Below are 23477 nucleotides of genomic sequence, written 5' to 3'. Positions count from 1 at the left end.
TGTGTACCATGCTCAATACAGGAGAGCTATTTCCAGTGTGTTTAGGCTGCCATGCCATATTCACTTCTTTTCAAGCTGTATGTGTGTTTATGAGTGTCAAACAGAGGGTCATAAAAATGCTTTATGGCATCTCCTCAAACACTGACCTTTACAGAAAACCACTGATCTGTTCAAAACAACATGATATACTGTGTGCATGTGAGTGCATGAACTCATGTGCGCGTTTACGCCTGTGCACACATGCATGTGTCTGTGAGGTTACGTGTGCACATGGTTGCGTTTGTGTGACATGATGTACAGCCAGCAACATTCTATCCCACCAACCATCATTAACTTTGACATACAGCCAAATGTCATTATGTATGGTCGACTGCATGACTTACTGTTAGAGATATAATGGAGTGGCTACTGTAATGAACTGAGTGTTTGATGTACGGGTCTCTGCTGGAGGGAGAGAAGTAAATACTACGGCCGTGATAGCAACGATTACAGTGATGATGGTGATGATGATGATGAAATTCCCCTCCTCACTTGCAGATGCGAGTGACATTTCTGCAGGCAGACGAGGAGGAAGAAGAGAGGACAACAAGGAGGAGATGAAGAAAACAATTTGAGAAGATGGAGGAAGAGGAATCGGAGAGGCGGGGAGGAAGGAGAAGAATTGTAGGCTGGAAAACTTTGATGTTTTGACAGCCAGCCACTGCTGGAGGGAGACAAGTTCAAGCGCTGATGATGATGTTAATCAGCGCTGATGACACTGATGATGGAGAATTTCACACAGTCGTTAAAGTCTTTTATTGCTGAAGAACTGTGGTGCCACAGGGTGTCCTTGTGGTCAAACTAAGACACCCTGGTGGACAGCACCCACCCTGCCTCAGAGTCTTTGAGCAATGCTGTTCTGCGGCTGACCTTGGGCTTTGACATTCCTGACGGGGAGTGAGTCAAACGAAAAATTCCCTTTTTCTGAGATCAAAAAGTATCATCAAAACAACTCGGGTGAAGAGGAAGGGAAGGAAGACGTGACAAGGAGGAATTTTGAGGAGAATCGAGACAAGGATAGAAAAATGAGGAAAATGGTGCAGTATCAATGGATAACAAAGGGCAAGAGAAAATATACATTAAAACATGATAACTGAGGTATTTTCCATTCACTAAAGCTTAACACAAAAATGCACAAAGGAGGATTCAAATTCAAGCCTTCAGCTAATCGCTTATATGCTTACAGCAATACATGCAATGTCATGTGCCCTTCATAATACCTACCCCTATGCACTCCTTAATTTGTTATGCACTGAAAATACATATAATCCTAATACTACTGCAGCATTCATACCACACAGCACAAGAGCTTGCAGTGACAGAACTGAGCTGCAATCTCACCCTTAACCCTCACACCCGTCGTCTCTCTCTCTCTCTCTCTCTCACACACACACACACACACACACACACACACACATACACACACAGAGCAGAGTGAACTACCAGCCAAACACAGTCTGACTCTGCCCTCTAATGGCACAGGGTCTAAACTACCTTCCTGAAAAATACGACCTCTGTTTTCAGTCCTGCTTAACTGAAATGCTGGACTTGCTGAGATAGATCTGTAAAAGAAAGGCGAGGTCAGATAACCTAGCCATCAGTCTGGATGTGAACACGCTGACTAAAACATTAACATGGGGCCTCATAGAATTCAGGGGACAATAACTACGATTAAATTATGCAGTCATTCATCTGTATTGTGATATGGCACAACTTCCCTACTGTCGAAACTGTCAATCAAGCCATGTAACTCCTTGAAACTTTTTTCTTTTTCTCTCTCTCTCCCCCTTTAACCTATTTATGACTGTTAAATTCTATTTTATTCTTTTATTTTGGGCATCACTGCACCATGGGGTGGAGGTCAGCTGGAAGTGGGTAACGGTTGCGTGAGCAGAGAAAGCTGTGCAAAATTGTGAAACTCAATAAAAACATAAAAAATAAATCAACAACAATAATTAATACATAATGTAATCAATGACACAGCTACGCAGGATTTTTTGGAATGTACATTTTATTGTGTCATCCTTAAAGCACTGATTTTATTATTGCACTAAATAGGAGCACCAACTGAACAGATCCGTCACGTGATGAATGACACACTCGTAAACATCTGACTTCCCCTTCATGTTTGCAAAGACGCATCTTTTTTTGGCTCTATTGCAAGTTTACAGTGTAATAATGCACTTGTCCCTGTTACAGTGTCGTCATTGCATTGTTTAATCTTCACTGTAATTTTGATCGGTTTCAAAAATATTTTGTTTCAGTTTTGAAGGTGTCTTCATTTTAAATACTGGAGCACATTCCAGGACACCTCTGTAAACGTCACAGATGATATAAATGAATTCACTGAGTCTGTTGTGGATTTAATTTGTACAACAACAGAGGCAACTGTACCCAAGACTACAGTTGAAAAAATGTCACCACTAGAAACCATAGATTACTAAAACAAATCTGAATGCCATAAACGCACGTACAGCAGCTCGTCTGAAAACATGGACAATTATAAAGCAGCTGCCAGTGATGAAAGAAGAGGCAACAAAGGACTGAACTGCAATATACAAGTTCAGAGTGCTGACTGGATTGCATTTCACTGGAGTTAGACCTGGTATGACTTCATGTGACATGTAAGTGATCAATTGCTTGATTAATTGATATAACCTTTTTTAAGCTTTCTATCTTAATCAAAACACAATTAATTGCATTGTGCCATCAACTTGAATTTCAGATTAAATAAAGCTTCTAAATGCAAGTAATGACTTGATGGAAATCCAAGATTTTACACTGTCTGTAGGCAAACAGGCATGCAAACTCGTCAGGGGAGAAAATGTGACAAAATTATTTTTCTGAAATATCACCTTTAACATGCGGATTTACAGTTGATTTTAGCATGTAGATATCGGGAAAACTCACCCTAGAATTAATGTTATCTTACTGCTATAAAAGTACAGTAAGGGGCATCAGTTCAGGGCTTGTACGAAAAAATCTCACACCTGCGTCAATCTCCTTTGAAAGCAGATTCTTTCTCCCTGAATTCTCTCACTCTGAAATGGAACCAGATAATGAACATTCAATTCACATACTGTAGTTCAAGTTAAGTAAGTGATCACAGATGTTACCACCCATCTTGAATTTACGCGCACAATTTTGTCATTATAGTTTTGCTATATAAACAGAACATCTTCACTCAATTTGTTAATTCAACTGCTATATTTTTCTCACTGAATATATAGATACAGCATGTAAAATGTATACAAATGTATACAGTATATTTTTACATAAATTGTGCATATTTGGGGCGGCATGGTGGTGTGGTGGTTAGCACTGTCGCCTCACAGCAAGAGGGTTGCTGGTTCGATCCCGGGCGTGGGAGCCCTTCTGTGTGGAGTTTGCATGTTCTCCCCGTGTCAGCGTGGGTTCTCTCCGGGCACTCCGGCTTCCTCCCACAGTCCAAAGACATGCAGATTGGGAACTAGGTTAATTGATAACTCTAAATTGTCCGTAGGTGTGAATGTGAGCGTGAATGGTTGTTTGTCTCTATGTGTCAGCCCTGTGATAGTCTGGCGACCTGTCCAGGGTGTACCCCGCCTCTTGCCCGATGTCAGCTGGGATAGGCTCCAGCCCCCCCGCGACCCTCAAGAGGATGAAGCGGTTAGAAGATGAATGAATGAATGAATGTGCATATTTGTCTCTGCCAGGCGTAAACCTAGATGGGGTTGTGTAATTGCATGTTAGCTAAATATCTACACTACTGCATCATGTTATGTCAGTGTTAGCCTTGCTAATATTATCTTAGCATAAAGACAATGGAACCATTAGGGGCTAACACTAGCATTGTTAGTTGGCACTTTGGCTGAGGAGCTCAACTTATGTTGTATTTGTTTGCAAAATGGTAACGTTGGTGAACGAGTGGAATTTGGTATAACAAGCTAGCTAACTTTACACTCAATGGGAATAAGGATAAGGCTATCGCCTAATGTTAAATCCAAATTGTGATGGCTAATTCTAAATCAGAACAACTCAACCTAATCAGGCTAAGCTTGACATATACAAACCAACTAAGGTTATCATCTGTTTTGCTACTGTAAGAGGTTATTACCTTAAGGCCGGCTCAAGTGCCAGAAGCTTATTTCTTTTTTTTTTTTTTTCCATAACTCAGAAACACATTTAATTCCTCATCACTCTATCCTCATAGATCCAGACCCCCCGGCTCAAATTTCAAAAACTCAGGGGATCTACACAAATAATGTAGGTGACCTATTTTAGATTCAAATGTCAAATTTTACCAAAAGGTGACAACTTTGCATGCCTGCAGCCAAACATTTTCAAGTCACATCACTGAATTACTCTGGAGTATTGGAATGGTGAGAGCTCATGAATGCACCCTGAACAATTCTTGAGAAAACGTGAAACCCTGTTGTAGCTACAACACAAGCTTGACCAAATCCAGGCTGTTCTTTGTCAATTATTTAAGACTGTCTGGCGGATTTTTTTCCCTTAAATATGCGTTGTGTTCTCTTTACAGCCGCAGAATGGAAAAGTCCCACAGCAGGGCTGAAGCCAGGGTCTCCACAGAATCTTGTTCCATGTCATCTGGCTTTCAACGCTGGGTTCATCTGCATTGGGTTGTGGAGTATCATCAGACACCTGCTTGTTTGGGATGGTAGTCTGATGTCTCTCCACAGCTTTGGCGATCTGCTCAAGAACTTCAGCGTATCGTGGCTCAGTATCAGGGGACAGTGGGCGGGACTCTGAGGGATCGTGGAACAGGTCGTACAGCAGTGGTGGGTTGTGATACGTCACGAATTTTCCATGACACAGACAAACCTTTGTGTCGTAGCATCCACCGGCTCCCGGGGGAGAAAAGTTGGGAGTGAAAAAGTGCACCTTGAATATGGAGTCACCTGGATGGAAACACACCAGGAGAAGATGTGAGCATGCACATGTTAAAGCTCAATAAAATGTATTATGTATTATCTCACGGGATGACGTCACAGAGCCCAGAGGTAAGGGAAACGCTTAGTATGCTATTTACAGAGACAGCACTGGCGATCTGAACCGGTCAGTGGCGAAAAAAAATCACTTTTAATGTGCAAACTTATATGGGACGCATTTGCCCCCGTTACCGTTTTAGCTTGTTTCGCGGCTCCCGGCTGCACCCACCTCCCTCAATACTGAACCAATTTTAAAACGAGTTGTACCTATGAATCATGCGCACACATACACATGGGGAAATAGGGCCCCGGTTGAAAAATACCAAAGTTATCCTTTAACAACAACAGTAACTCAGAGTGAGATTCAGATTCTGTATATTTTAATATTAATAGATCAACAAATTACACATTTAAACAGCTCCCAAATACAAAAAAATGTACCCTGGGATCTTTATATATATATATATATCAACAGGTGATTTCTTTCTCTTATAGCAAAATTCTAAATGACTAAATGACTAATGACCTCTTTTTTTCTACGTGTCATTTCTCCTCTAATCATCACGCTGTAACCTGTGACAGGCTTTTATGCTACCATAACTATTGCACATTCATATATATGTAGTTTTTTGTTGAGCCGTAACGGCATGTAGGTTTACATTACCAAAGGTTTAATCACTTGACGACACCAACTCCCATGTGCGCACAGCAAGAGAAGATAGGGAGAGAGAGATGCTACGCTGCTGCCAGAGGGGCCACTGAATGAGTTCCCTCTGCAAAGAGGGTAACTCGCTGTAACTCGTTAAAAGAGCCTGAGAAGTCCGGGGCTGTTCATAAAACATTAAGGACGCCACAGTTTATTCCATGCTACTGAAGCTGCTCCTCTTTTTGGAACCACTGTGGAGTCGGTAGTAATTTCGCTTTTAGCCATGCTTGTTGTTGCCGTGGGTAACAGTATGATGTCAATATGTCAACAAGTCGAAATATTGTGAGTATCATGATATGATACAATTTGATTGAATGCATCTTTGTGCTATGTGTGTGAACTTACTTCCAGGTGGGTGCCAGCGTACTGCATTGAGGTAGATTCCACAGTAGTGAAACATGAATTCATGCTCTGATCGCTCTACCTTCCCCTCCAACACTGGCATGAGGTTATATCCATCCAATTGTCTAGGAGAGAGGGAAGACGGGAGGGGGCATGAAATAAAGTGCGTTAAAATCAAAGCAGAACGTGTCACAACAACACTACATGCAGAAAGAGATTCTAGACTTTTTGCCTTTTGTTCTATAACAAAGTATCTCACAATGAAATCATAATATTATAGCTACTGTATTAAGAAAAGTAATTATCTTAGGAACAGAAGAACACAAGCTTCTTATGTCAGGATGAATAATAAGTCAATATGTGCTAATAAAAAAAGTAGAAAGTACAAATGACACACACAATGCTTGGAAAATGAGCTTAACCAATGTCCCCACAGCAGCCTTCTACAAAACAAAAGCCGCAGTTGTTTACACATAATGAGGTACTTCTGGATCTGCGCTGTAATCATCTGGCTTAAAGCACCTGAATCATTATGCTCATGTTTACAGTAATTGCATGGTCTTTCCTCCCCTCGTCTTGTAACTGTAAACAATAGTTTGGTAAACTATTGTATTCAACAAATACAGAAGCTTTTAAATGACTCGGGGGATGAGAGTGCACAACATACAAAGACAGCACGCATTGTCCGTCAGTCTTTACCTGTCTGGTTGTGTGTCCTTGGCCAAATATTTCAGTGTTGGATACAGATCCATGAGGCTAGTGGGTTCGTCCACGACTTTTCCAGCTGCTAGTCTGCCAGGCCAGCGGAAAATACCAGGCACCCTGATCCCACCCTCCCAGCCTCCCATAGATTTACCACCTATAAATAAGTAAGAGAAATTGCACAACACAGATATTTTTTATTTTTGACAGATATGGGCCTACACTTTGTGTAACGGTAATTTGACCAAGATATAGATCATAGTTTCTTAAAGTGCTGCCCACGGGCCAATTACAGCCCTCAGAAACATTTTGAGTGGCCTCTGAATGCATCTATTACATTTTAATCATTCACAGTCCATGGGGGCGGCTGTGGCTCAGAAGGTAGCACAGGTCATCCACTAATCGGAGGATAAGGCTCCAGTCCACGTGTCGAAGTATCCTTGAGCAAGACACTGAACCCCAAATTGCTCCAGATGACTGTTCTAGCGGAATGTGAGTGAGTTAAAAACTGAGTAGCAGGTGGCTCCTTGTATGGTTGCCTCGGCCACCAGTGTGTGAATGTATGTGTGAATGGGTGAATGTGACTCGTGTAAAAAGCACTTTGATTGGTCGGAAGACTAGAAAGGCGCTATACAAGTGCAGGTCCATTTACCATCTACCACCAGGCAACTGCGTTAAACTGTGCCCCCCAAACAAGCATCCATTGGGTTAGATAACAACTTGAAGAAAGCTAATGGTTGAATGTTGCAACCACTCGCAAGGTGCCACTGGAATCACGTTCTCTCATGAATGCTAGTACTGTTAGCTAAAGTAGGCAATTTTTGGCAGTACAATGTGGAAGTGAGATGACAAAGATATTTCTTGTGTAGCCGTCAACCATATGCTGGATTTCCTTAAGTAGCACTTAGTCACGAAACTTTGAGAATCTGATATAGATTCATATTCAAAATTATTACAATGACCTATAGTAGTTTTTGGTGGCTTGAGATTATTTTAACCCCATGTGGATGACTTTCGCAGTGATGTTTAATCAGTATAAATCAATCATTTAAAATACAACTTCCTACACTGTAAATAATGTTGATAGATGTTTCAAGACTTATGTGGATGTCTGCATTAAAGATTGCAGTTGAAGTAACTCTTCATTTAAAAAAGGACAAGATGATGTCTACCTTTATAGATGCCGTTCCAGCCTCCTTTCTGGCCGCTTCTGGAATCAGAAATCTCTAGATGTCCACCATGGTCTGATGTAAAGTACATCAGTGTATTGTTGGCTAGGCCGAGGGAGTCCACCGTCTCTGTAATTTTACCTAGAAAACGTATTAATACAGCATTAGAGATGGTTGAACAGAGGGTTCAAACTTCATTAACAGAGAGAGACAGTAAGATTGCTCTGACCAGCCTGATGATTAAAGGACAGTTGGGTCTCATTTTTACAAGTCAAGTAATTTCTAGTGGTTAGCATAACTTGACACAGTGTGCATGAGGTATTAATTTTATATTATAGAATATATGTTCTATACGTATAAAACCCAGTAATGATGGAATGTTTGCACCTTTGTGAAATGTTGCACTTGGCAGTTGACGGTCAATCAAACCGGTTTACCACCCTAAAACTAGATATTAAATAACATGCGACAACATATTCACCAATCATCCAGTCCATTTCTTCTAGGTTATCACCATAGCGACCATGGCGACTTTTGCCAGCAAATGCGGGGGTTGTAAAGAGTGGTGTGTGGGTATGGATCAATGAGAAAAAGAGGAGGAATGGACGATCAACATTCCTGCAGGGAACAAGAGAGAAATGTATATGTCATGTATGATAAAGGATGATATTGGCGACATTTTCTTTTACTGTCAATAAATCCCATAAACAGTGTTGCCTGTGTAATAGATTCCTGATGTGTTGTATTCCTAGGTGCCATACACCTCGACTGATGTCCAAAAACAAACAACAGCATCAGCTAACAAACTCATCAGTGAGCCAAGGATTGACTTGTTGCTTCATAAAGACGAACATGGGCACTGTAGTTTATTTTGAGTCAATCCTACATACACTATCCTGGTGCAGTTAATACTCAGAGATTTATGGTGATGATGGCATTTTTAAGACCAGAAAAAAAAAAACCCACAAACCTCTTCATGAAGTTTTGTGCTTCTCCCAGCAGCCTCTCGGGCAATGTCTCTACTGTCATTGGCTGTTCGATCACCTCTTGGTTCCTCATGATGATGCAGTTCCAGGTCTGCAGGAGCATAAAGGGAGCATACCACAGAGCGACTGCTAGGAAACTGAGAAAGAACAGTGCTACCAAGAGCCGCAGGCTGACTTCAAGGAGGCCGCACACACGGACACACACCTGAACACAGAGAACACATACAATCATTGTGTGTTTAGAAACAAAGTGCACATACTTAATGTAACTAGTGCCATACAGTACACAGCCAGAAACAGTATGAATAAAACTGTCGGGGTTCAGACACTTTAAGGAAGTTATCAATGTACTTAAAACCCTAAATAAACAATAAGAAGTCTCCCAGCAGTCTCATTTATAAAACAATGCGTAAGATCCATACTAAAAACACATGGACAAAAGCAAAAGTGGCGTGCACCAGAAATATTGGACACTTCCTACAATCAGGCTTCTATCTCACCATCGCCGATTTCCCATCTCCAAAATGTTCGTAAGCATGGGTCAAAATTTCTCCTATCAAGTCTGTTTTTATACATCACAACTTTGCTTGGGAAGTGGTGTACGCAATGTTTAGAAATGAGACGACCAGAAACCATTTCAGTACGTAGCCTGCTAGCACAAATATTAAAGAAAAATGGCCGAGTCAGCGCAATCTGCAAGTCTACAAAATCAAGCAGACAAAACCCTCAGCTTCTGAAACGCTCCCAGTGTGGTATGATGCCATGTGGCAGATGGAACAAATTCGAGCCACAGCTATGACAGCTGGATCGCAGCACAGCTGTGCCCTCTTGAATTCTCCCTCCCAGCTCTCATGATAGCGCAAAGGTAACAAAAAAGGGGGTCAAGTCATCTCATATTGTGCCTAAATTTAGTGGATCATAACATATCCGGTATGGAAATATTCTGCAGATGCTCAGGTTCAAACAAGACAAAACTTTTCTATGATTTACAGTTTCTGAGTCACAATGAAGACCAAAATGTGGCTTGCAACAGACAGTAAGACTTGTTGTTGGAGTCAGCAGTCACTAACGGTATACAACAGTCAATTAAAATGGTTTTTCAACAATTGTGAATCGCTGCAACCACCAGAGGTCGTTGAGCACACAGTCATAAATGTGCACACAAACTATTAGACTGATCAGTCCAGTAGTATCCAAGATTAGCTGCACACGGACACATACACACACTTACGCCCACACACACCCACATGCACATGACCAGACACATGATCCCCTCCAGGCTTAGGCGTGGCAGAGGCAAAAATACATCATTCATGTAAAAACATGTCAGGAAATACATATTAGACTCGATTATAGTGACAAAAAGGGGAACAAAGAGGGACAAATTCAAACATAATTGATCACTACCACAAACTAAAGCCTAAATAAATAACAGTTGAATTAACATCTCTTGATAAAGCTTCAATATTTGACATTCCACTACATGGCACTGCACATGTGATACTGTGGGTGGTACCATGACACTTCATCAATGTATTGTATTGTATGTATAATATCTGGGACTTGGATTGTGATGCAATTCCATGATTTTGCCACTAGATGACATCGCAAACCATTACCAAATATGTTCATCTTCTTTGCGAGTGAGACAAGTAGTACATTGTGTTCTCTGTTCATACATACTGTACAGTATTTAAATTTAGATCTAAATTACTTCTATAGACTTCTGTCTTCCTGCTGGGCACTCCAACTTCTGGTTGTTCTCTATTTTGTGCTGCTTCAGTTTTCCTCTTTTCAAGCGTTTTTGGTGCCCCACCAGTAGCACAGCTGGTTCCCATTCATCCTACAGGTGTCTACCATCGCCAAGTCCTCAGTGAGTTTCAGTTTCGACATCACTTTGCTTTCCTCTAAACAGGTTTCTGGCTGTCGTGACTGTGAATTTCACAATTGCAGCTTTTGTTCCCAATCTTTTTTTTTTCCAACCCTGTGGCTCATGTCTCAGTGATTACGCATTGGTTATATTGCTTTGGGGTGAATGGCACAGCAGGGCTTTGTTTTTCAATTTCTTCCTCTTCATCTGGCAACACACGAGTCTCTCAGTTTTCTTTGTTTTTGTTCATCAGTTTGGCTGCTAGCTCAGCTGTCTTCTTCCTCACATTTTTATGATTATATTATTTTTCTCACTTTTTCCTCACTCGAAGACAAATCATACAGCGGCACCCTCAGAAACCATTTTATAGGTGTGGCCATATGGGGGCCACTGAAAGTCTTAGGATGGCACACTAAAATTAAGAGCCAAACTTAATGTCAAGAATTCTGTGATGCTGTTAAAGCATACAGGCTACTTGAAAACTAAGCCAACGTGGATTGGTTTGTTTGGTTTTGATTGGCTTCTTATTTTTCGATTAAAGAAGCATTTGGCTGCAGGAAATTTGGTCTTTTCATAAAACTAGGCTGGCTTTGCAGTAATGAGATGCAAATACTTTTCACATTGGTGCTACATGAACAGAGAAAACTGAGGGAAAAAAAGCTGTGGCATTTGTTTTTGCCCAACCTGTAGCCAACAAGAACGCACTGTGCCACACTGGATCAATACCGTTCCCACTGGTGGATGACGTAATGCGAGCTTGTCTGTTATGATACAAGAAACAATATCACGGCTGGCTGGCAACAAACAATCTCAAATTTCTGAAATGATTTAGGCAAGTAACAGGCGACAAAGTTACAGAATCTTGGTTTATATTTGATCAGTACTGCCTGGTTCAATCTGCCGGATGAGATGATGTGTTTGAGCAGGGAGATGAGAAGGGGGATCTAGGTGTGGGTTAGATGGAGGGAAGTTTACCACAGATCAGCTACAAAGCTGGCTAAAAACTGGCAAAGTATCCCTTTAATACTAATAATTATTTGATGTGCGTGGACTAATACCAGTACAGTTAACATTTTGCATTCTACAACAGTCCTGTTTCAATGTGATATGTATCTATACATGTTAGACAATTCATTACTCTTCAAATAGGCAGGTTGCTCTTTTCCTTAAAAAGTAGGGTCACTGGCCTATTGGCAAATAAGATGGCATTCACTGATGGCAGTGGCCAATGTTTTTCTGCTGTGTCACAAACTTTGGTTCTAGGCATGAACAAGAGGGGGCAATGCACCTCAAAATGCTTTGCCTGCACCAGTAAAGCCAAACACAGATGTCTTTAGCCCTGAATAATTCTCTACTTTGAGAGGTTGATTGCCACCGAAGGGCAGTGTTGTAATTTTGTATCTTTAGTGAATGGAGGCAAGAAGCGACCAGTGAGAGGGTGGTTAGGGTGATTGTTTTTATACAAAGAAGGGAATACCTAAATGTGTTACATTTGCCAAATATACAAGAGGGGACAAATAATTAAGAATTTGTCGTAGACACCATTTCAGAGTGTTTGTAAAGCTTCCTCTAATCAACAACTCACAAAACTCTGGAAGTTTTATTTGGGAGTTTGATACTTTCTTCTCAGGCGACAAAGGAGTGTGCAGTTAGTGGACTCTTTAGATTGTGGCTCGAACGTGAATCAAATTATGTTCTCTGTCAAAAGTCACATTGCATAATGTTACGGTGCTTATCCAGTACTAACTAAATGGTAAACGACTCATTCATTTAACTATAGGTGAAAACTCTGTGCATGAAAAGAGTTTCGTCTTATAGAAGCAGCAAAGGCGGCTGCAGATGATAGAGAGGTGAACGGTGCACGCACTACACCGCATGAAAATTGTGGGTGTCAATGAAAAAAAAACATAAATATTCGAGTACACTACAGTGGACAAAGGAGTAGCCTACTCAAATCTTTTAGCCTCCATATGTAAAAGAAGCAACAGTGTAGAAATATGCTGTTGCAAGTCCTGCATTCAAAATATCATTCAAGTTAAAGTACAAAACTAGGTCTGTTAGTGTCACAAATATAAAGTAGGCCTACCAAAAATAAGCAGAATGGCCCATTTCAGAATAAAATAAATTGTATGTATTATAATCATTTGGTGCATTAATATGCTCATCACTTTAATGTTGCTGCTGGTTAAGGTGGAGCTAATGTTTAAAGAGTAACTAAACCCTAAAACCATTTTTTTTCAGCTGATAATCATTGTTTCTGGTTGTATAGTAGTGTTACTGACTGATCCTGCTCAAAATCTTGACAGTTTAGTGCAAACTGTTGAAAATCTACATTTTATCTATCTACAAAACTCACGCTAATTACTTACAGCTAGTAATGCTTTTAATACCACACTTAACCTGGAAAGTATCCTAAATAAAAAAATTTAAGGCACACATTTTAATTTTTCAACGATTAAGACATGTAAATAAGGTGCCAGAGTGCATAAGAAAAGCATAAAAATAGAGCTTGTTTATCAAGAGAAAAATTTGTGGGGGAGGATCTTCCCAGCAGAGGTCTGGGCTGAGTTTTGGATGTGCTCAAACCCCCAAAAATGCCCCTTTAGCTTTAGATAAAAATATAAAACAGCGTGCTTTATAACTCACAGTCCTGTAGAACACTCAACACTTTGGTGACCAACCAACATCTGTTACTGCCCCCCCTTTAAAGCAGTCTAGAACCAGGCCTATGTGCCACATTAATTTTGCGCAGGCTAAAAAGCTGGGCTCGAGACTACGGCCACAAGCTTTAACTAATGAGCAGGTACAAGGAGAATACAATGACTGTTTGCCAAATGGGGTTTGCGATCTCACTGTTGTGTGACAAGATGGCTGGTAGCAGCCAGCGTCCCGTTGTGCAAGGATGAACAGAGATCTTCCCCAGGACACCTTCTGGACTAAAGGACACAACAAACTCATGATCGTTCCATCAGGGAATGCACCCTTCTGTTTCCTGTAGGAGAAAATGTATTACTTACTAATTTTAGTCTTATGGTGCATTATTATGATTCTTGTTCACTGATTAAGTTCCTGCTGTTCTGTGCCGAGACAAAACTACTTAACAATGATTAACAGATCTCTGTGTGTACTTCTTGAACTCATCTGGGAAGACAGTCTTTGTCTCAGGGCTGAAGTGATTACAGCAGACTAAATGAGAGTGTATTGTTAATAAGCCTGTCCTGGGTTTCCTGACCCCTGATATATCTTTCTTGCCACTTGGACCTCTTAAGTAGCTCAGCTCACAACCCACTGTTTTAGTATAAAAACCTTGGGTCTGAATGTCGATCTTCAGAGTGAATTCTTCACCCTTGTTGTGAACATCTGTCTCCACTATGCAGTGAATAAATCTAATCTGAACCTGCCACAGAATTGGACCGGACAGAATTTTTTTTCTTCAACAATGTAACATTGTCAAAAGCTCGCTAAACTTGGGCTGAGGGACATCTGATGACTGAATGGGGCGCTTCTGAATATTAGCAACTGGTGCCAATGCAAAGGGTAAATGAAGCCTCTTCTAAAATTCCTTAAATTGCTAATATTCACATCACTCTGTCTTAGCCTCAGATCATCCATAGATCCAGGTAACGCAGTTTAATTTCAACTGACAAATGGGAGCCAGTTATTAGGAACGCAATGCAATGTGGTAAAGTTTGTATGCAGGTTTGTTTAATAATTAAAGGGCCAGTGACCGGTCTGTGACTTTTACCTGGACTGTGCAATAATTAAGTGGGCAGTAATCAGTGTGTATGAATTTATCATGGCCTAATTGCATAGCCATAAAGTAGTACAAAGATCATATAATAAAGTTGGGGATCTTTTTCTACTCAAGTCCTTGTGATGTTTGAGTTTTCCTCTATACCACAGTAATGACTGTATACTGTGAAGCCGTGTAATAAGGTGTACTGAAGCTGGAGGTTTAGGTCCCCAGTAGATTTCATTCTTGAGAGTTGGATCTCTTCCACTAAGATGTTACACCAATGATCTGTTGTCTAACCTATTTGATTCTTTGGTGACAAATTTCTGTAAAAGGCTTTGCAAAAAAATTGGACGTTGTGTAACTCATGTACATTTCTTTACTGATGCTGTTTTTTTTCTTTACACATGCATGTACTGCAGTCAGAAACATTCATTTAAATCCAGTACCACATGAGATGTTTCTGTCTGCACCTCACAAGAATATAACGGACAAACCAAGACAGCTCCTATCACGTTCCTCTCCTATGCGAGTTCAGGTTAGTGAGGTCCAACTCCTCACTAACCTGAAGAACTTTCATATGAAGCCTTAGATGAATTAAGTTAAATTGATGTCCTGTTATTTTTCTTGCTACATTTGTATGTTCAGTGTTGTCCTATAAAGGACAAATGAGGTAATTGTAGAAGGAAATGTATTACCTACTACTTTTTGCCTTATAGTGATTGACTGTGATTTGTGACCACTGATTAAGTTCCTGCTGTTCTGTGCCACAGACTATTTAACACTGATTAAAAGAGTCATCCAGTCCACAACCCATTGTTTCAGCCTAGGCTTTGATGTAAGCACTACACAAACCTTGTTCTGAATGTTGATCTTCAGAGTGAATTATATGCCTTTGTTGCGAACATCTGTCTCCACTGCACAGTTAATAAACCTCATCTGAATCTGCCACACAATTGGACCTTCAACATTCTCTGACAATGCCACATTGTGAACAACAAATCTGTGTTAAAATCAGCAGGAGAGCTAATGAACCTCTGCTCTAAGCAGGCAGTGACTGCAGGACAACTTCGGTATTTTTCAACCTGGGCTCTATTTCCCCATGTGTATGTGTGCGTATGATTCATGGGTACCACTCATTCCAAAATTGGTTCAGTATTGAGCTGCGAAACGAGCTAAAACCGTAATGGGGGCAAATGTGTAGCGGCCCTGGGGCAGTGGTGAGTGTGAATGAGTGGAGTCAGCTGTCAGTCAGTGTTGGAGCAGAGAGGGGGAGGGTAGCCCCGCTGGGTACTGTAAGTGAGTATGTGTGTATGAAGTGTGTGTTACGCTAGAAGAGTTTGGAATGGAGTCTTTTACGTGCTACCCCCTGGAGTGTTACCAGTGTTTTTGGTATGCTCAAATAAACGGGCCTTTTTCCAGAACGCAAGAACAGGATGTCGCGCAACACCCCGTACAGCTTTCACAGGCTGCCTTTGTTGGACGGCGAGATGCTGAAGTTGTGGCTAGTTGTGCTACAAATGGATGCTAACACTCCTGTCCAGACACTGCGCCTTGCGGACCATCGGGTCTGCAGTGCTCACTTCTCCCAAGATGACTACTGCCAGCCGAAGAAGAGAAGACATCCAATCCCGAAACACCTCTTCCTCAAGAAAACGGCTGTTCCACGAGTAGCGAGAGCTACAGACCAGTGGAGCAAAGCTCGTGACATCACACAGCCCAGAGGTAAGGGAAAGGCTAGTATGCTATTTATAAAGATAGCACTGCTGATCTGAACTGGTCAGTGGGGAAAAACACACACTTCATACACACATACTCATTTACAGTACCCAGCGGGGCCACCCTCCCCCTCTCTGCTCCAACACTGACTGACAGCTGACTCCACTCATTCACACTCACCACTGCCCCAGGGCCGCTACAATATGCTATCTATAGAGATAGCACTGGCGATCTGAACCGGTCAGTGGCGAAAAAAAGCACTTTTATACGGGACGCATTTGCCCCCATTACCGTTTTAGCTCGTTTCGCGCCTCAGTACTGAACCAATTTTGGAACGAGTGGTACCCATGAATCATACGTACACATACACATGGGGAAATAGAGCCCAGGTTGAAAAATACCAAAGTTGTCCTTTAATTACTATTTAGATATTTTTATAGTGTAGATTTCTTTGTGTCCCTGTTACAAAAGGGGGAATAAATATCAACAAAAACAAAAGAATAAAGATTATAAAAACATTGGTATCAGCTATCTGCCAAATTGTTATTTTAAACATCGGTATCTTTAATGGCCCGGAATTTTCAAACTGGTGAATCCCTATTAAAAGACAAATATACAGCTTTTATTTGAAGAAGTACTTTGATTATCAAGAACAAAACATGTACTGGGAACAAGCCTTCTCAAGTTTAAGGGAGACTCGTGGGTAGAACACATTTTCATTCAGATATCTGGAGGTGAGACTCTTTGAAAGTGGGCACGGCAGTTGTTCCCTTGCCATAATTTTGCTAACTTTGGACCATTATTCAACCCCCCAGCAATTGTATCAGAGTGGCGCGGGGGCACAACTGACATCATAATCATAAGTATCTTAGTGGGATCATTTCTAAGGGGAAAAATCTAAACAGGCCAACTGAGAAAATCACCCACCAGTGTGAAAAGTCCCACCCCAAGCATCATGGTCAGATATCGGAGTGTACGCTCGAAGTCTGCCAGGACATCATTTCCCTCTCCAGGCACACAGTTGTTGAACAGGGTGAACGGTAAGCCGTAGTAGTAGCTGAAGCCATGCTGGTTCGGATGGTGGCAGTGGTCCCCTCTGTGTTCACAGTTCACACCCAGGTGCCACTTACCTGCAGAGACACACAGAGAGAAAAAGATAGAGAGATAGATGGCAGGAATGTGAATACATGGCAGCAATGCACTTGTAAAATTGCTTCATTTCAACATCCTACATACATTCAGGATTTTTTTCTTTACTTTGCACAAAACCGTGTGTACGCCATATGCAAAATCATGTAGGGCTTGGTGTGTAAATGTAAAAGTACAAGTACAGAGCTGTGTGTAAACATGCAGGTGCCCTTCTGCCCTTCTGTATAGCTGACCCAGCGTCAAGCACCTACATGATGAAATTTCCCCACAGGACCACAGAAGAAATGATCACATTAGCTTCTCTCACCCACTAGGCCTGTGGTGTATCCTTGTTGCTGCAGCCTCTTAGCAAAGGTGGTCTCACTGGGTGGCAGCCCCCCTGAACCCGCAAGAAACAGCAGCACCTGCACACGGCCAAAGCTACCCAATCCTAGTCAAAAGACACACACACGGGCAAAAATAAAACAAACAAACAAACATGGAACATACTGTCAAAAATCGCTGTACAAATATGACCAGGATGCTCCTATTTGCACTGGCAAATAAGTGTAACAGTCTTCTTACCTGAGCGGAACGCGTAGCGACCTGTCATAAAAGCAGCACGGCTTGGGGTGCAGAGAGGAGCAGCTGCAATGTGCTGAGTCAACTTAACCCCTTCAGAAGCAAGTCTGTCTATGTTGGGAGTCCTATAGGGACAGAACAGGTGTAAATAGGTATAATAAGGTAAAAGAGAGGCATATAGATATAAAATAAAAACACATTCAATTCCAGGCAGCACATCAGAGTGAGACAAGAAACAGAGACATGATGTAATATAAAGGCTGCGATGATGATGATGATGATGATGATGATGACAAAAAACGTTACTGATAATGAAAAGTCATAAAATCGAGAAAATAGAAACATAAACGGAAGATGTACACAGAAACACATTCGTTAAGAGAACTGACCTGATGGTGTCATTACCGTAGCATCCTATATCACCGATGCCCAGGTCGTCCACCATCATCAGAACAAAGTTGGGCTTCCTGTCCAGCTCCTCCCCTGTGACATCTCTCCCTGCTGCCAGGAGCAGGGCGAGAAGAAGATGTGCCAGCAGGGGGGACCTTAAGGTGAAAGATTAAAAATGATTTGGGCAATTTTATTATCTGCTAATTTCCTCTGTTTCAAATATTAAATTGAATACATTTGGGTTATGGACTGTTGATCAGACAAAACTTTTCACTTTGGACTCCGGTAGATCACAGTGGTGGAAGAAGTACTAGTATTTAAGTAGTGTACCACACTGTATAAATACTCTGTTACAAGTAAAAGTCATGCATTGAAAAAGTTAAAGTACAAGAGCATTACCACCGAAATATACTTAAAGGACTAAAGTCAAAGTAGTGATTGTATTGTAGAGCCCATTTCAGAATCATATAGGCTACATCCTCCTGAGACCTGAACTTTTGCGTGGTATGCATTTTTAATTTCTCCAAGCTATTTGGGATCGGTAGGACCAGACAAGTATAAAAAAAACTAAACACCGTCAACGAAAAATTGAGTCCTAATGTCTTCAAATGAGACAATCATAATTAGCAGTGTCTTATCTTGTTACTGTTGCTAAAATTGGTTAAACTTGTTGCCATATCAAACAACAAACATTATTAATCATAACTTAACAAATTTCAAACATCAAATGTGATCAGGTCCTGTACCTTGTCCACTTCTGTGTCGGGAATGGCGGCAGACTGACTTGGCAGACATGGCCGCCATCTTGTTTGTACAAGATGGCACAAAAAAGTGTCCACAGATGAGAACAGGTCTAATTTAAGTAGAATTAAGTATAAGGTCAAGTAAAACCACAATAGTGATGTCCACATATGAGGACACAGGGTCTCAGGAGGATATCATATTAATAGATTATATTCATTAATGCATTTATGTGCTGCAGCTTATGAATGTGGAGCTAACTTTGAATTCTTTGTATATTAATTTACATAGAGCTGGGTAACTTGTGTATTTCCCCCAGGTGACAGCTAAAGCCTTATTGATATACTAATATCATAATTGATTTGCTGACTATAGTATGTATTCTTGATCTGCATCTGCTAAGTAATTAGTAACTAAAGCTGTCAGATGCATATACAAATGTAGAGCATACTCAGTGATGAAAGCAAGTGACAGTTGTGTCCTACTCCCATTAAAGCTGACCCTTAGCAATGACATCATCACTTGTTTCCTTAAGTGTTTCCTGTGGTTTGACTGGCAGGGAAAACAAAAGTATGAACTGGTTCCCCTTACTTATCATAATGGCACAATGCCAACATTTGTGTAAGAGTCTCAAAAAGCAACACTCCTGCTGTGGACACATTAACCTCACAACATGGACTTTTGCCTTTCACAGCACTAGTGATTGATCTCCCACAAACTCTGTCCTGACTTGTGCCAGCTGATGTGGCAGCGGTGGATACAGTGAGCAACACGTTGCAGTGTTTAAATCAATAAAAACATAAACATTTGCACTTTTAAAACTTAAATCGTTTTAGCCTAACTACTGCGAAGATGCCAAGTGTGAACACAATCCTCAATGCCCTCAAGAGAAACCGTCGACATCAGACGGACTCATTTTTAGTTCATTCAGCTGGTTTTACGGTAGTTCGGTGAAAAGACACTGCGCCTGTTGTTGTTATAAAGAGGCGAAGGTAAACCTGCCATGTGGACTCACCTCATTCCTGCACAATGCACTGATTCAGGGAGATATAAAAACATTTCCCTCTCTGCTCCGGAGGCTGCATGACGCGCCTTCCTGACTTTACAGTACTGACGGGCAAATAAGCGCACCACCACACTTAATGCCTTAATGTATGGAATAAACGCGCACAAGAGTTATACACTCACCGGCCACTTGGACCACTTTTGCCTTCAGAACTGCCGTAATTCTAAGTATCATAGATTCATCACGGTGCTGGAAACATTCCTCAGAGATGTTGGTCCATATTGACATGATAGTATCACACAGTTGCTGCAGATTTGTCAGCTGCACATCCATGATGTGCATCTCCTGTTCCACCACATCCCAGAGGTGCTCTATTGGATTGAGATCTGGTGACTGCGGAGGCCACTGGAGTACAGTGAACTCATCGTCATGTTCAAGAAACCAGTTTGAGATGATTTGAGCTTTGTGACATGGTGCGTTATCCTGCTGGAAGTAGCCATCAGAAGATGGGTACACTGTGGTCATAAAGGGATGGACACGGTCAGCAACAATAATCAGGTAGGCTGTGGTGTTTAAACCATTCTCAGTTGGTACTAAGGGGCCCAAAGTGTGCCAAGAAAATATCCCCCACACCATTATACCACCACCAGCAGCCTGAACCGTTGATACAAGGCAGGATGGATCCATGCTTTCATGTTGTTTACACCAGACTCTGACCCTACCATCTGAATGTCACAGCAGAAATCAAGACTCATCAGACCCGGCAATGTTTTTCCAATCTTTTATTGTCTGACCTTGGTGAGCCCGTGCAAATCGTAGCCTCAGTTGCCTGCTGTTAGCTGACAGGAGTGGCACCCGGTGTGGTCTTCTGTTGCTGTAGCCCATCTGCTCCAAGGCTTCTGCATACCTTGGTTGTAACCAGTGGTTATATGAGTCAGTTTTGTCTTTCTATCATCTTGAACCAGTCTGGCCATTCTCCTCTGACCTCTGGTATCAGCAAGACATTTTGACCCAGAGAACTGCTGCTCACTGGATATTTTCTCTTTTTGGGACCATCCTCTGTAAACCCTAGAGATGGTTGTGTGTGAAAATCCCAGTAGATCAGCAGTTTCTGAAATACTCAGACCAGCCTGTCTGGCACCAACAACCATGCCACGTTCAAAGTCACTTAAATCACCTTCGTTACCCATTCTGATGCTTGGTTTGAACTTCAGCAGGTCGTCTTGACCACGTCTACATGTCTAAATGCATTGAGTTGCTGCCACATGATTGGCTAGTGAGCTATTTGCATTAATGAGCAGTTAATCAGGTGTACCTAATAATGTGGCCGTGAATGTATTTTTATAATTATTTACAGGGTACATACCGGTAGCCTCTATCTATCTATCTATCTATCTATCTATCTATTATGTATCTATAAATCTATATTGCTCAAAAAAGGGTAACACTTAAATCACACAACAGATTTTGATGAACAAGTTACTGAAGTTGAAAATCTTTACTGATGTACATTGTATAGTTTGTTAATAACAAATTGACGTAACAACGGTCAGTGTAAACCAAAATCATCAACCCACTGAGGACTGTATTCAAAATCACACCAAAAATGAAAGTAGAAAAAATTTAAATCACAGGCTGATCCAACTCGCGTGAGTTTTATCACAGCAACTCATAATGTGACTCAGTAGTGTGTATGGCCCCCGCATGCCTGTTTGCACTCCCGACAATGTCTGGGCGTGCTCCTGATGAGTCAGCGGATGGTGTCCTGGGGGATCTCCTCCCAGACCGATACTTGGTGTTGATCCATAATGTCCCATAGGTGCTGAACTGGATCTAGGTCAGGGGAACGAGAGGGCCAGTCAACAGCATCAATACCTTCATCATCCACGAACTGCCTACACATTTTGGTCACATGAGGCCGGGCATTGTCCTGCACCAGGAGGAACTCAGGGCCCACTGCACCAGCGTAAGGTCTGACAGTCACTCTGAGGATTTCATCCCAGTACCTAACAGCAGTCGGGGTACTGTTGGCTATGACATGGAGGTCTGTGTGACCCTCCAAGGATATGCCTCCCCAGACCAAACTGGTCATGCTGGATGATGTTACAGGCAGCATGACATTCACCTCGGCGTTTCCAGACGCTTTCACACCTGTCACATGTGCTCAGTGTGAACCTGCTCTCATCTGTGAAGAGAACAGGCACCAATGAAGGACCTGCCGATTCTGGTGTTCTCTGGCGAATGCAAGTTGAGCAGAAACATGCACAGCAAGCCTTCTTGTGACCACACATATGGATGTGCCGTCCTGGAGGAGCTAGACTACCTGTGCATCCTAATTGGGCTGCATTTACCACCTCATGCTACCAGTAGTGACAAGGCAGTAACCTTTGTGGGGGTTGTCTTGCTTTTGCCTCTCCACTGCACCTGTTGTCACTTTTATTTGCACCAAAGCAGGTGAAACTGATTCACAATCACTTGTGCTTCCTTAATGGACAAATTAATATCCCTGAAGTTTAACTCACTTGGTGTTATGATGAGTTCCATTTTATTCTGTGCATTGGATTTTGTTGTATTTATTTGCAATGTGAATTAAAGGAACTGTGATTATTAAGTGTTCCCTTCATTTTTTGAGCAGCAATACCCATGACCTCTCATCATATGTTGTCTGTGAGCAGTTTAACCAAGAAGAGCCAGAAAAACACAAATCTAAACTAAATTTTGTCTTTTACTTTCTTGTCTTTCTTCATCTTATGTCTTCAGGGGCCGTATTCACAAAGCCTCCTGGTCCAAAAAGTTGCTCCTAGTGATGTAATTCTAAGAAAATTCTTAGAATTATGACATTACCCCTAAAAGTTGAGTTCTTGGTAAAGTTAAAAGTTATTTACAAAGCATCATAGCCCTTAGAAGAGCCTCTAAGGTGACAATTTGTGAGGAACAAGGAGGAGGACTTTTAAGGGGTTTAAGAGTTTCTTCAGCAGAAGAGAAAATGGTGGAAACACAGAGGCAAAAGCGGTATTCTCCAACACAATAACACTATAATGCCACAAACAAAATCATCACAGCACTCAGATATTTGGAAAACTGGAAGAAGGCAACAGTGCAGCAGTGCTGACTTGGGTCTGTCTCCATCAGCAGAGTGATCACGCTAACAATTACAACACTCTCACAGTTTCATATTGCAATGTAGTCCATTTCATTTCCACTGGGTGTCCACACGCTGCAGGCTCACAAAGGGGCGTGTCTGTGACAACCAATCACTTCTGTTGAAAGATTGCATCATACCTAGCAACGGGTAGACCACACCTCCTCACTAAGGTAAAAGTTTCTGTTCCTTCCTTGCTCAGAGTTGCTCTGAGAATTTTCCTAAATTGCTCCTCAGCTTGGACTCCTTACTGATTTTTTTTTTAGGCTAAGTTAGGAGGCTATTCTCATA

The 23477-nt window shown here is 41.6% G+C and overlaps 1 protein-coding gene across 1 annotated transcript; it reads right to left on the bottom strand.

Annotated features, from left to right (window-relative positions):
• Positions 1 to 2020: 2020 nt before the first annotated feature.
• On the bottom strand, positions 2021 to 20133 carry arsh (arylsulfatase H). The gene is made up of 11 exons (XM_049595161.1): positions 20054 to 20133; positions 18297 to 18452; positions 17911 to 18032; positions 17654 to 17776; positions 17125 to 17327; positions 8860 to 9080; positions 8371 to 8507; positions 7893 to 8030; positions 6718 to 6877; positions 6022 to 6143; positions 2021 to 4940 (listed from the first exon to the last, which is right to left on the bottom strand). The coding sequence occupies exons 1-11, from the start codon at positions 20095 to 20097 to the stop codon at positions 4534 to 4536; spliced, it is 1833 nt and encodes a 610-aa protein (XP_049451118.1). The 5' UTR covers positions 20098 to 20133; the 3' UTR covers positions 2021 to 4533.
• Between the last annotated feature and the right edge of the window lie 3344 nt (positions 20134 to 23477).

The sequence above is a fragment of the Epinephelus fuscoguttatus genome, linkage group LG13 (genome assembly GCF_011397635.1).
Source record: "Epinephelus fuscoguttatus linkage group LG13, E.fuscoguttatus.final_Chr_v1".
Taxonomy (NCBI): domain Eukaryota; kingdom Metazoa; phylum Chordata; class Actinopteri; order Perciformes; family Serranidae; genus Epinephelus; species Epinephelus fuscoguttatus.
This window is presented reverse-complemented; position numbering and strand designations above follow the sequence as displayed.